The sequence below is a fragment of the Gymnodraco acuticeps genome, unplaced genomic scaffold (genome assembly GCF_902827175.1).
Source record: "Gymnodraco acuticeps unplaced genomic scaffold, fGymAcu1.1, whole genome shotgun sequence".
In the NCBI taxonomy this organism is placed as follows: domain Eukaryota; kingdom Metazoa; phylum Chordata; class Actinopteri; order Perciformes; family Bathydraconidae; genus Gymnodraco; species Gymnodraco acuticeps.
In genome coordinates, this window is record NW_022990295.1 from 3,034,058 (window position 1) to 3,047,014 (window position 12,957).

At 43.6% G+C, this 12,957-nt stretch overlaps 1 protein-coding gene across 5 annotated transcripts in view; it reads left to right on the top strand.

The window, feature by feature from the left end:
* The window catches only part of dlgap2a (discs, large (Drosophila) homolog-associated protein 2a), a 198,073-nt gene that overhangs the window by 175,046 nt on the left and 10,070 nt on the right, over positions 1 to 12,957 (top strand). For all 5 annotated transcript variants that reach the window (XM_034222526.1, XM_034222527.1, XM_034222528.1 and 2 more), the window contains 4 exons: positions 2,812 to 3,200; positions 11,435 to 11,523; positions 11,649 to 12,088; positions 12,183 to 12,274. In XM_034222526.1, coding sequence (XP_034078417.1) covers positions 2,812 to 3,200; positions 11,435 to 11,523; positions 11,649 to 12,088; positions 12,183 to 12,274 — 1,010 coding nt within the window. The remainder of the gene's footprint in view (positions 1 to 2,811; positions 3,201 to 11,434; positions 11,524 to 11,648; positions 12,089 to 12,182; positions 12,275 to 12,957) is intronic.

The window sequence follows — 12,957 nt, forward strand, 5'->3', positions numbered from 1 at the left end:
ATGTTACAATTGACCGTCTATTACAATTGATGATCTTCATTTGTTAACACCCCTCATGGTTATACAGTAATGAAGGCTTTCAGTTGACACGCTGGCAAACACTGTCTGTGTTCACTTCAGATCTAAATGCTGAGTAATACTGAGCTGCCTAGATGCGAGCAAGAATTATGACTCCCCTTTGCACGACCGACTGGCTAATAATGGCTCTATTTTGGTCCTCCTGCTGAATCATGCCCCCTGAATGGGTCATCTCTTTCCTCCTTTGAACCCTCCTCGCTCCCTGATTTATCGTCGCTCTCTATTACACACACACACACCCTCTCTCCCTCCCACAGATTTCTCCGTGCCCCATCCTCCTTGTTCTACTCTAATGCATCTCTTCATCAACCAGAAGTACATTTTGTGAATGGACAGCAGCATGAGTCATTAAGCCCCCGGAGCGGAACACTCTTCATAGACCAGACGTCTCTAGCTATTTAAAAAACAAAAACAAAACATGGTTAAAAAAGAGGCCAAAAGGTGTTGCGAGTGTGAATTGAAGCCTAGGGTGTTATTATTATTATTATTATTATACAAGGTGCTGTTTCTAACGTAATTGCTGAAATGCTATCAATTTTACAACAGAACATTTGGGAGCCTGCGTGTGGGGCGCAGCTCATTACACCCCAAAATAGATCATAAGGACATTCTTAATTGCTTTGTGTGATGTAAGCATTTGTTAGACAGAAACAGAAACACTGAGTTCAACACGGTTTACCTCTTTCTCAAGGAAAACGATAACCCATAACTTAACCTGCAGCATGACTAACTGTTCTTCCTCTACAGCTCTTTATTTCTGCTGTTCTTAGCTTCAGACTCGCAGCTTTGATCAAAACACACTCAACGAGGCTTGTGCTCCAGATTTTTCAGCTTGTAACCACACTGAGTAAGCTTTTCTCTAAAAGCCTTAAAAAGTAGACACGTCAAAGCTTAGAAGGCGTTCATGACCCATTCCTCAAGTCCATCTCTCCATGGATTAAGTCCAGATTCTCATTTACACTTGAAAGAAAGTAATCCCCTTTCTTTCTGACATGAAATGGACAGAATAAGAAGATGAAAAAACAGGATCCTCCACACAAGTTCTCTGGTTCTTTTCCGTTGTTCATGTCTGAGTGTCTCATGTCACAGAGGCTTTAATGTTCCCTGATATCCACTTATTCTACAAGAACATATCAGAGCTTTTTAAACTGAGCCCACATGTTCAACCTTTCCCTCACTTATCTGAGCACTCAACGTTTTTTTCCCCTCAAACAGGCCAACATCTGAAACAGAGTACTGACTCAGCTTGGATCAATAAGCTGATCAGCAGATTTCCATACATTTTCCATATTTAGCAACAAGCTACTTTTTATCAAGCTGTGAAACAAATGGTGTTGCTGCCTAATGTGCCATCATAATCACTGTAATATATTAGCCTACACATATGCTAATGATGTCATTAAGTAATACAAGTAAGTTCATTAAGCAATAAAATGAATTGCTAATAACATTGGAGAGTACTTTATCAGCTTGTTGTCATATGACAAATGGGTAGAATATTAGGTGCATGCATGATGTTTCTGCCATATACTGATATTAAGATGTTGTGTTGAAAGGAATCTCTACGATCAATCATGAGGTTGTATGGCAGATGTTTGAAAGACAAGTCTGAAAATAAAATAACATTTTATTTTACTAAGAAATCCCATGAAAAGAAAGTAAAGTCTTTGTATCCAAAGTGTGATATAACACAATTCTCCATGCCGTGAAGCTCTATTGTTGTCCAAAAACTTTTAAAGAAATTATATAATACTGGAAAAAAAACATCAGCGGGCCAAATTGGGTACCATGTGGTGCAGCTTTTGGAGCCACATACACCATTGTGCTTTCAACAATTCTAACTAAAGATTTAAATGTGTATTACTCAACTGCTGAACATATTCCCAATTAAATTCACTATATATTCCTGATTGAGTACAGTGACCTAAAAAAGATTGCCCAGCAGTTTAAGGAAATTATTCAGCCTTTTTTGTAATGACTTTCTTTGAGAGATGTTATGTTGGTGACACACAAAGTAGGAAAAAGCACAAGTGTTAAGAGACAGAATAATGCATTGGAGGTTTTGGTATTCATTAATTGTAGTTTGATATAATGAATAGAATATCGGCAGCATCATCCTGTCAGGCTCATGACTAACAGGAGGCGTTGGGGTGTGCGGTAGTTTCAATATGATTTGAAGCTTTATAACTCAGTATTTATAAATAATGATATCAAATACCAGAGATTATATTTATGATTAATACTAAACTCCTCTGAATGACTGGGAATTTTCTTCACTTTTTCATTTTTACAGGATATACTCAAGTTTTCAGGAGATTGATAGGTCTGAAATGAGCTGATCGGATTTTGTCCACTTTATGATATCATAACGATTTTTTTGGCTTGTGTAACCATTAGCCAATCACCAACCAAGTTAACACCAGCCAGATTATCACCTGAATCTCCTCCTGGAGCACCATTGTGTTCTTTTTAACCAAATATCTCTCAGAGGGGCGTGGGGAGTGGCTCCTTATTTTAATCTAAAGTAACAGACACAGAATCAGCACTTTTGAAACAGGGCTGAAACAGAGGGGATTATGGGATGCTACAATGATCTGTTTGGTGCTTGGAGCCAAACACTTCAAGACATGTTTTGTATATATTTGAGACCTATAATATATTGATGAAAAACAGTATAATAGGGGACCTTTAAAATTGACTTTTTGATTAATTGTGTCTTTCCACCTTTTCCAGCCATCACCTACACATCCAACTACAAGAAGACCCCTCCTCCACCGGTCCCGCCCCGCACCACCTCCAAGCCCCTCATCTCCATCACGGCCCAGAGCAGCACCGAGTCCACCCAGGATGCCTACCACGAGGGGAGGCACCCTCACGGCGGCATGTGGGCCCTTGACGGCCTCTGCCTGGGGCTCAACCCGGGCAGGGGCCTCTACAACTCCACCGACAGCCTGGACAGCGCCAAGGCTGTGACCATCGCCATGGAGGCGGCCGGAGTCATGTCTGGAAAACGACACCCGTCCACAGACAGTCACAGCTCGGTGCTCACCTGCGACAAGGCCATCCTGGTGTCCAGGGCTGAAGAGTACCTGAAGACCCCCAGGTCTTCTATAGGAATACAGGTTAGTACGTCTCTTTAGGTGTGCTTTATGAGAAGATCCAATTTCAGAGGTGGTAAGTAGTGGAGTACAAATACTTCGTTACTGTACTTAAGTACTCCACTACTTATTTTTCTGACGACTTCTTACATTTTTAACACAAAGACCTGTACTTTCTACTTCTTACATTTTCAAAACAGGCTGGTTACTTTAGTTTTGATCTGCATTTGGTGGCGTGATCATTATTATTTAGAGTCATTGCGTGCCTATTGATTTCATCCATAATTTCCTGGTCTTCTCTAAACAAGAGGGACCAATGAAAACGTTGTCATTTTGCCGTTGTTCAGCATCGAAACATTCATTAGCTAACAATGACATTATTGTTCTATTAATATAAAGGGAGGTCAGTTAGTCTTTAAAACAGCTGGTAGTTATGGGTACTTTTTACTTGACTACATTTTGAAGCCCATACTTCTTTACTTTTACTTGAGTAAAGAAGTTTAGTCAGTACTTCGACTTTTACCAGAGTATTTTTAAACACGAGTATCTGTACTTCTACTTGAGCAAAGGATGTGTGTACTTTTGCCATCTTTGTCCAATATAGGATCCAATACAACTCCATCCTGTGCATGATTGCATAATGCTACAGACCACTCACACACACACATCCGACTCTGAAACAGTGTTCTCTTTTCAGCAGCTAAAAATAGCAATAGTGAGTCATCCTACTGCAATCCGTCAATTAAGATTCTACTCATGCTAGAGCAGGTTTTAGTGAATGGAAGTTCACTCCACGGTTGGTTCATTCACTCACTCTCCGTTTACTGTACCTGTTTCTCTTTCTCGCCACACTCAAGTTTCTTCTGCCTTTCTCTTTTTTTCCTCTCTATTTTTCTCTTTGTCTCCGTCCACCTCCCACTCTGTGTGATCTTATCTTGGCTTTGTCTGCCACATTCTCTGATACTACTTGGGGTTCTGGTGTTGTTGATCTCCAGGTGCTTTCTAAAGGTTACAAAACAACGAGTGAGGAATCTGTGGAACTCACACCATCACCTCTCGGACATTGAGAGGGTTTTATCAAAACAGAATCTCAAAGTTGTTGTGAATTTGAGAATTTGAAAACCATTGGTCGGTATCTACGATAGCTCTGTCTGTAGGGAGTAGTCATGTTTCTTCTCTGTATTTCTTCTTGCTCCATATATTTTAGTTCTCGCCCCATTAACAGTCGTCTTTCTTAAATTCATCTCTCCCCCGAATTCTCAGTATTTTACGCTATGTAATCAAACTCTGGGGCAATGATGAACTTTAATCCTTTCAAATATTTAAAGAAAAGAGAGCAGACTACTTCATTAATATCATTCTGAAGGTACCTGAATGTCGTTGCACGGTTTTCACAAATAAATCAAGCACCCTTTAAAAGGTTATTACTGGGGACTCAGGTAATATTAAGAAAGTCCTTTGGCTGGCAATAGAGCTAATACCCAAATTACGCAGAATCTCATTGACTGTCAGATGTTGCCTTCACAGAGTCAGCCAGCGGATACATAATCCATTTAAAGTCAATTAATCCTGCTTCACCCTCTGCGTTGTATCACATCCAAACTTAGATAATACCTAGCAGCAGGTTTTGCCCAGGATCACGTTTAACTGTGTAAATGGGAGCAATTAAAAATAGCCTCTAACACATAAGTACTAGCCGCTTATTAATATGATGTATAGTCATTTTTCCTAATTAGAAACCTTCACAGCAGTTCTCATTCATAACACTCCGTTCGATGTCTCACTATGGGATGCGCCTCATCGCGGAGCAAACCGAAGCATCAATCTCATTACGCCAATCCTGATTGGCTGGTGATCTTGACGTCAGCGTCAGGGAATTCACCCCCTATAAGTAGCTTGCGCCACGACACATGCGTCATTCAAACACCTCTTCTCGCTTCAGAGCACATCTCTATAGTAGCCGGACAAGCTTAACGGTCCACAGACTGAACCCAAATATAACCATTTCGGTCGACGGGCGCTCGCCGGCTACTCCTTCTGCTTCGCAAGAAGACGGTAATAATAATGCCAGTATTGAAATCGACCTCGCCGTTCTCTTTCCCTGGAAAGTAAGGTAGGTCTGATTTTTTCAAGCTAGCAACACACCTGTTGCTAGCTCGCTCCCTCACTATCAACACCACGGTAGCGAGGAAGCTTTTTATTTTCTCTTCCCCACGGAGGAGGAAAGGATTAAAGGAGCATACTGTCACACCAGTCAGTATTCTCCGGGAATAAAAGACCCACACCGTCCTTTTCTCCGGATTAAGGACAGGGTGGTAACACCTTTTTTCTCCCAACTTACCTGTTGAGAGCGGGGCCTCTCCACGCCACGAGGCGAACAAGATGGACGCCTCTCTCCCTCACACCAGAGGAGTCAGGGACTCGGTGGCTCGACTCTGCGGCTGCGGGTTGAAGATCTCGGGCACAGACACACACCAGGTGTGCTCGTCCTGCCTCGGGCTGGAACACGCCCGAGGCGCTATCGACAACCGCGGCTCGTGCGGACATTGTGTTCGCTTCACCGTGAAGAGCCTCAGCCGACGGCTAGCACGCCAAGCTAGCCTGTCGGAGCAGGACCCCCCCATGTCCACTGACCTGCCGGCCGGCAGTCAAGACATGGGGGTGTCCGCCGCAGAGAGTGAACCCCTCTCCGTGTCGGTCTGGGGCTCATTATCTGCGATGGCTGCAGAACCGGAATCCCGCGCCCTGGCAGGCCGGGACCCGGTGACGGCAAGACACGCGGGAACGGGACCCCACGCTTTACCGAGCTGGGGCTCCCGGTTAGACCTCACCATGGTCTCACCCGCGGAGGATGTCCTCGAGCTGGACTACGATGAGGACGCCTCGGTGTTCCTCCTGTCCGAGTCGGATGAAGATGAAGAGGACATCTTCATGTCATCGGCTCAGGCTGCAAAGCCTGGAGCGAGGGCTGCTCTCCCGGGCGATAGCACACCAGCTTCGCCCTGTCTGAGCATGGACCTGCAGGCCGTGTGTAAACGCACCGCGGCCAGACTCGACATCCCGTGGCCTGAAATGGCCAAGGAGACCTCCAGGTCCCGCTACGAAGGGAAACATTTTCCCCAAGCAGCGCGGACGAAGAGGCAACTCCTTCCGGTCTTCCCGGAGATGTTGGATGAGGTGTCGGTCTCGTGGAGAGACCGGCCCTTCAGCAACAAGGTCCCAATCCAGGGTGCCTCCTCCCTAGACAGTGACGGAATGGAGAAGCTCGGCCTGCTCCGCATACCGCCCATGGAACCGCTGGTAGCGGTTCCTACCGAGGATGGGCCTGTCACCAAGCAGGAACCCCACGCTGCCAGCAAAGTCGGACCGATTTCAGTCGACAATGACTGAACGGTCCTACAAAGCCGCAGCGTTGTCCGCCAGGGCCCTGAATGTGTCCTCGCTGCTAACCGCTTACCAAGCGGAGCTCTGCGAGGACCTGTCGGGTAACCCGGGGGCAGCCACTCTGGACGAGATGGCAGCGGTCACGGACATTTGTCTCTGTGTCCAACGCTGCGCCATCCAGGCCACGGGCAAGGCAATGGGGATCATGGTGGTGCAGGAAAGAGCGAGATGGCTCAACCTCACCAACCTCCCAGACCGGGAAAAGGAGGATGTGCTGGATATGCCCATCATTCCCGAGGGAATTTTCGGCTCAGCTCTCGCCTCCATGCAAAGGAGGTGTGAGTCGAAAAAAGAAGGAGGACGAGGCACTCCACCTCTGCCTCCCTCGAAGGGTCCAGCCGTGACAGCCCCTCCTTCTCCCCTCTGTGACAGAGCTGGAAGTCCACGGTTCCCCAGCTCTAAATGTGTTCCCGCCGCCGAGAGAGATGCCTCAACACCATCCTCAAGTCCGCACAAACACATGTCACACATTTGTTGATTTTTCTGTCATAAAACATTTGCCGCTGACGCATCCAGGCTTCAGGCCGAGGGCGCAGCTCAAAAAAATGAAAAGAAAAACAATAAAACCAATAAACAGCCCGTCAACTGTTCCCCTTCTGAGAGCAGCTACGGCATCTCTCAAAAGGCGGATTACAGGTGGGTCTGTGAATGCAGTTTTTGCAGATACCGTGTTATATAAATTCCGCGCCTCATGTATGCATGTGATTCACTCACTCAAATGCAAAACACTAATTCATTGCACGCTCATTCATTTTCTCATGTTTCCCTCTTTCTCACTCACTCATTCTCTCACTATCAGATACAATTCCTACTGACAGTAAGAGTCAAAGAGCAGTAGATCAGGGAGACAGGAAGCAGCATGTAGACGGCACAGGCAAAAGAAACAACATGCAACAAGTGTTCATTTTACAAGTCACAAAAGGAGGTGAGCTTATGTGGTGACGAATGAATGAAATGGTGTTTGGGAGGTCGGCAGGGAAGGCTAGCTAATACGGGATCTGCAGCACTATAAAGTCTATGCTGTAAAAAAGATATGCGGTGATATGGGTCAAGTGGTATGGGAACTGGAAAGGGGCGCTTAGAGAGCTGAGCAGGTGAGGGGGTACAGCCGACTGGGGTCCTGGGCAGCAACATGTTGACACACAGTGAGGACTCTGAGGTTATGACTTATCAACCTGTTAGAGCAATAGTCAAAACATATGTGGTGTATTTTTGGGTTGGAGAAATCCCGGAATTATTCTCAATATATTTAGTTTTGACAATTGTAGACCCTCATGTTGGAAAATAAAACCATTCTTCATTATTCCTCAATTTTTTGGTTTAATTTCAGATGTAGTTATTTGAATAAGAATTTGGTTGGTTGAGTTTGTAAGCATTTGGAGGCATGTCTTTGAAATAACTTCTCCATTTAAAATATTTTTTAAAATAATGATAATTAACTTTATAAATAACAAAAAGTGTGAAATAATGAAGCATGTTTGAGTGTTTCTTCGTGTCCAGGTGGGTGTGGGCTGCTTTATAAAACTACTATATAGTTGCCTCCCATTTTATATAAAAAAAATATCAATTGCTGATTTGGAAGGGATGACAATAATGTGTTGCACCAGACAAATGTTAGTTCAGATATAGATTGTTCTGTATCACAGAAAGGTTCAGCTACATGGACATCAGCCTGCTTCACCCACTACTGGAAGTATAATTAACCTGATTTAGTCTGCCTCTTATTGATTTGCCATTTCCTTTTGACACCACTATCTTAGAGGCCACCGTATCTGTGATCTTTGACCTTGTGGCCATGGTGCTGTCGGACTTCCCGTACTTTATTGCTGGCCTCAGTGCACTTTTGCTTCAGCTGAGACACATGTTTGTGTTCTGGAGAAGTAATTGATGTATTTACAAAAACAGTTTAAATAGGAGCCATAATGAGGTTGCATAATGAGGGGAATCAAAGCTTTTAACCTTTCCCATTGGCTGGGAAATGTCACCAGGTGGTGTTTGTGTGTTCCGTATGAAAGGCACGGTCGCTCTGTTCAAGTTGTTGCTGATTCTGACAGTTTCCACACCTGTGCTGACGCTGTGGCTGTGGTTACTAATGCAGTGTGTATGTGAACACCAGTGTATATCTCTTTGTAGGTAGACCAAAACATCTTCAGGGTAGCTAAGCCTATGGGACATAAATCTCACCGCCTCCTGGATGTTTTGTCCTCCTTTAGACCTCATCCATCACCAACATGAAACTCATTCTCTTTTCATGAGGTGGACTTTGCTCTGTTTCTTACAAAGAGTAATGGAGGTCACCTCAGCATGCAGCTCCACACTCATTTCCTCCCCACTAACAGCCTGACAGATTACAAAATACCTCTTCAAATATGTTACTCCCCAGCTTCAGTAATGACCGCACTAAAGTTAAGGTTGACGCTTCCTCACAACAGATGGACGCCATACTTTGAACGAGCGTGTTTGAATCACTTTCATGCTCATTACGTTACATTAAAATGTATGAATGCCAGATGTTTCTAATGGTCTCATATGGACATGTATTGACTGCTCATGCAATCATCCTGGAAATAGAAATGCAGGGATTTATATATTTTTTTCAAGCATCTCCGTACTTAAGCTCAAAGGTATTCAAATGTGCTAATTAGCACAAAACATGAAGTATATCTTCAGCTGATGGGATTTGTTGGAAAGTATTTGGTCATGAACCAAGGTATTTTGCAGTAATCATACATCTATCTCAATATCCAACCACTCTGTCCCATCCTCTTTCTGATTTGCAGGCCATTTCTGATACAGAAAAGCGGGCATTTCAAAAGGAAATACTTAAATGACAAAAAAAGACAAAGAAAGACTTAAGTCCGCAAAAGAAAGGGAAATATTGTGACAGTAAGCCAGCAGGAAATTGTGAACGCTAGACAATGAGAGAACTGAAAGCAAAGAAATGAAAGCAAAAAGAGATGAGCAATTGGAGAAACAAAGAAAAAGTGACAGATGGAAACGCATAGCAACAATGTTGAGGAAGGACAGGGCTTCCATACAGACAGTAAAACATGAGGCTCCAGAGAGTAGAGAGTGGTGCAGAGGGCGATAAAGAGGCTCTGGATCAGGACCGCAGCCATGCAGGATCAGGAAGGATCACCATCAGTCGTTCTACCTGTCCAGCCCATAGTATCCACTTATGTTGCCCTATCTGTCTCTGTGTTGTCAAGTAGCTTGGAAACTTCATAATTCATATTATCTGCCTTAAGTATTGAGCATTTTTTAGGGCGTTCCAGGTATTTGTTTATCATTTGAAATAGCAAGCTAACAGTTAGCTATTTACACATGCAACAGACATGAATCAACTTTAGCATTTTTTCAAGTCATGTTTCAGGCCACTAGAGTAATATTTCCTCTCCTTTTAGCTTTTCCTTTGCCTTAACTAAAACATATCTAGCTTTTCAGCAGGTTAATGCTTGCACTGTGTTCACAAGCTAGTTGCTAACATTGTCCTCTATGTTTAGTGCTGGGCAGCTAGCGTATCAAAGCTTTGTCACTGAGAGCACTGCCCATCTACAGAAAGGAAGCTGATTCAATTGGTGTAAGTAAACCAAAGCAGTAAAGTTAATTGGCTGTGAAACCAAAGCAATATGCAATAAGGACGCTAAATATCATCATAAGCTGAGGGTAAATCAAGAGTCCGCTTATAATTCTTTGTAGGTTCATTATTGCAGCTGTGTTATTTGACCCATTGTTCATATAATTAAATACTGATGAGTGCAGCTTTAACATAGCAGTGTCCTGTCTCCTGGGGGAAAAGAGTTTCATTCATAAAATGTATTGCACAGAAAAATATTCAATACGTTCCTTTTTCCTACAAGTACCGTATTCTGTATATTTGATGTGTAAAATCATATGACCTTAACTTGTAACATCATGCATGTGAAGCCCTCAGGTTATCACTTTCAACACAGCACTGTAGCACTATAATATAATATTTCTACAAATGTCAGTCAACTGTGAACAATTAGGACTTAAAGTGGACCTATCATGCTATATTTGAATAATATATTGTAGGGCCATACCTATACAAAACATGTCTGAAGTTTTTTTTTCAAAATACCAAACAGATCATGCATTTTAGCCATGCCTCATTTCGCTCTATTTGCTCTATTCCAGTACTGTTTTTGCAAGGGCTGATTCTGTAACTACAGCGCCACTTACAGGCCTGGCATATGTACTACAGCGTCTCCAGCACTTTCGAGCGGTCTCGAACGGACACGTTCGTGGCCCAACCCCCCATTCCCCTGATAGGTGGAGAGTTGCCCATATAGGCAGAGCTTGTTTCTGACGTCAGAGATATTTCAAATCTGTATCAGTCTGTATCAGATCCGTTGCAGCCCCGTTTTTAGAGATTTGGGTATGGAGGAAAAGAGAGAGGGTTGTGTTTTCTGACACTTGGTGAGTTCCCTGACACACCGGGGACACATATTCATGTATAAAATACGTACAAAAGTGCATTTTGCATGATAGGTCACCTTTAAATGATATTTTTGAGATATTATACTGTATAGTGTGCAATATAACACCTAGCAGTTCCCCTTTTATCTCGTTTTTTTTAATTCACTTCTGTAGAAACCTCAAATTCTCTGCAGGAAACCTCTTAGTCACGTTGCCTTTGCTGCCTCCATAAACCATACAGTGTTTACTTTCTGACAGGCCGTGTACAGTTCAGGTGCTCCATCCAGTCCCACACCAATAAGCCCAGAAGCACTGGAGAATGGAAGCACACGTAATGAGAAGCACTGTTGGTTTGTATCATTTCTTCACATTAGGTGGAAGCAGCCACGGACTCTGAATCTGAAAGCAAAGGTTTGCGGGAGTACCACTCCGTTGGGATCCAGGTGGAGGACAATAAGAAAGGGTGAGATAATAGTTCTGGGACTTGAAGCTCATCAGAGGAACTCAATGTTTGCTCTCAGCCATTATTTGCCAATTTGGCCGGTGTGTAAATGTCTGTGTGCATACATCTTCGTCTTTCTACCTCAGACAGGGCAGGTTCAAGCGCTCCAACAGTGTGACTGCTGGTGTGCAGGCCGACATGGAGCTGGAGGGCTTCCCCACCATGGAGGACAAGGGTCTGCAGTTCGGTGGGGGCTTCCAGCGACACTCAGAGCCCAACACGCCCAGCCAGTGCGGGGCGGTACGGACTGTACGTACCCAGGGGCTCTTCAGCTACCGCGAAGATTACCGTACCCCCGCTGAACCCGCCAGCCCCAGGGAGACCACCAGCGAGGCTCCCTGGCAGCTGGAGCCCCCCTCCCCAAGGGAGAGCGCGGCTTCACCGGGCGAGTCTGGCAGGGCGCCCCCCTCCCTGAGGAGGGACGGGAGCTGGTTCATGCAGCTGCTGCACACAGAGACCAAGAGGATCGAGGGCTGGTGTAAGGAGATGGAGGCCGAGGCTGAGGAGAACGACCTGACGGAGGAGAGTGAGTGTTACCTGAAAGCTTCACATATGTCGGATTTAGGGCTTCTCTTGTGAAGGATGATGGAAAGATGGATTTTTTTGTTTGTGTGTTTAAGTCCTAGGCAAAATCCGAAGTGCGGTGGGAAGCGCTCAGCTGCTCATGTCTCAGAAATTCCAGCAGTTCTACTGGCTGTGTCAGCAAAACCTGGTAAGAAACCCATCAAAGAGAGACTGTGTGTGTGTTCTAAGATTTATTAGTACTGTTTTTCTTCCTATATCTGTGTTGTTCTTCATGCTAGTAGTTTTAAGACTCTTAAGTTATTGCAGATTAATTTGTGCTTTGTTATTGTTAAAACTAGAAACAACAGTAGTAACTTTACAGACGCAACAAACATTGATTAAAATATTTGTAAAAATAAGTTGAATATTAACATCTTAGTGTGACTTATGTGTGTAAGGGAAGAGAACAAAATATGAATAATAATGATGTATAATATTTATAGAAACATATGTATATTTATAAAATAAGTAACAAATAAAATCTGATTTTTATCAAGATATATAATAATATATAATAATACAAATGAAAAGTTGGAAAAATGCTTAAAGGGAGTAAATGTGGGAGAAAGGAACCAGCTGCCACTTTCATTATCAAACCACTTTTCTTTTTCATAATACAATCTATGAACCACTTCCCAGTCATAGTAGAAAAGTCAGATTTAGTTATTTTCATGGCCACACATAAAAACTTCATTTTTTAGCATTAATGTCACATGTAGGTCAAATCCAGTTTTCTACGCCATTTGTCAGCTCCGGATCAGAATTCAAATAATGAGACTCCATTAGCCGTTTTTCTGTATTTGCAAACATCAGAAAACATCAAATCTGAAT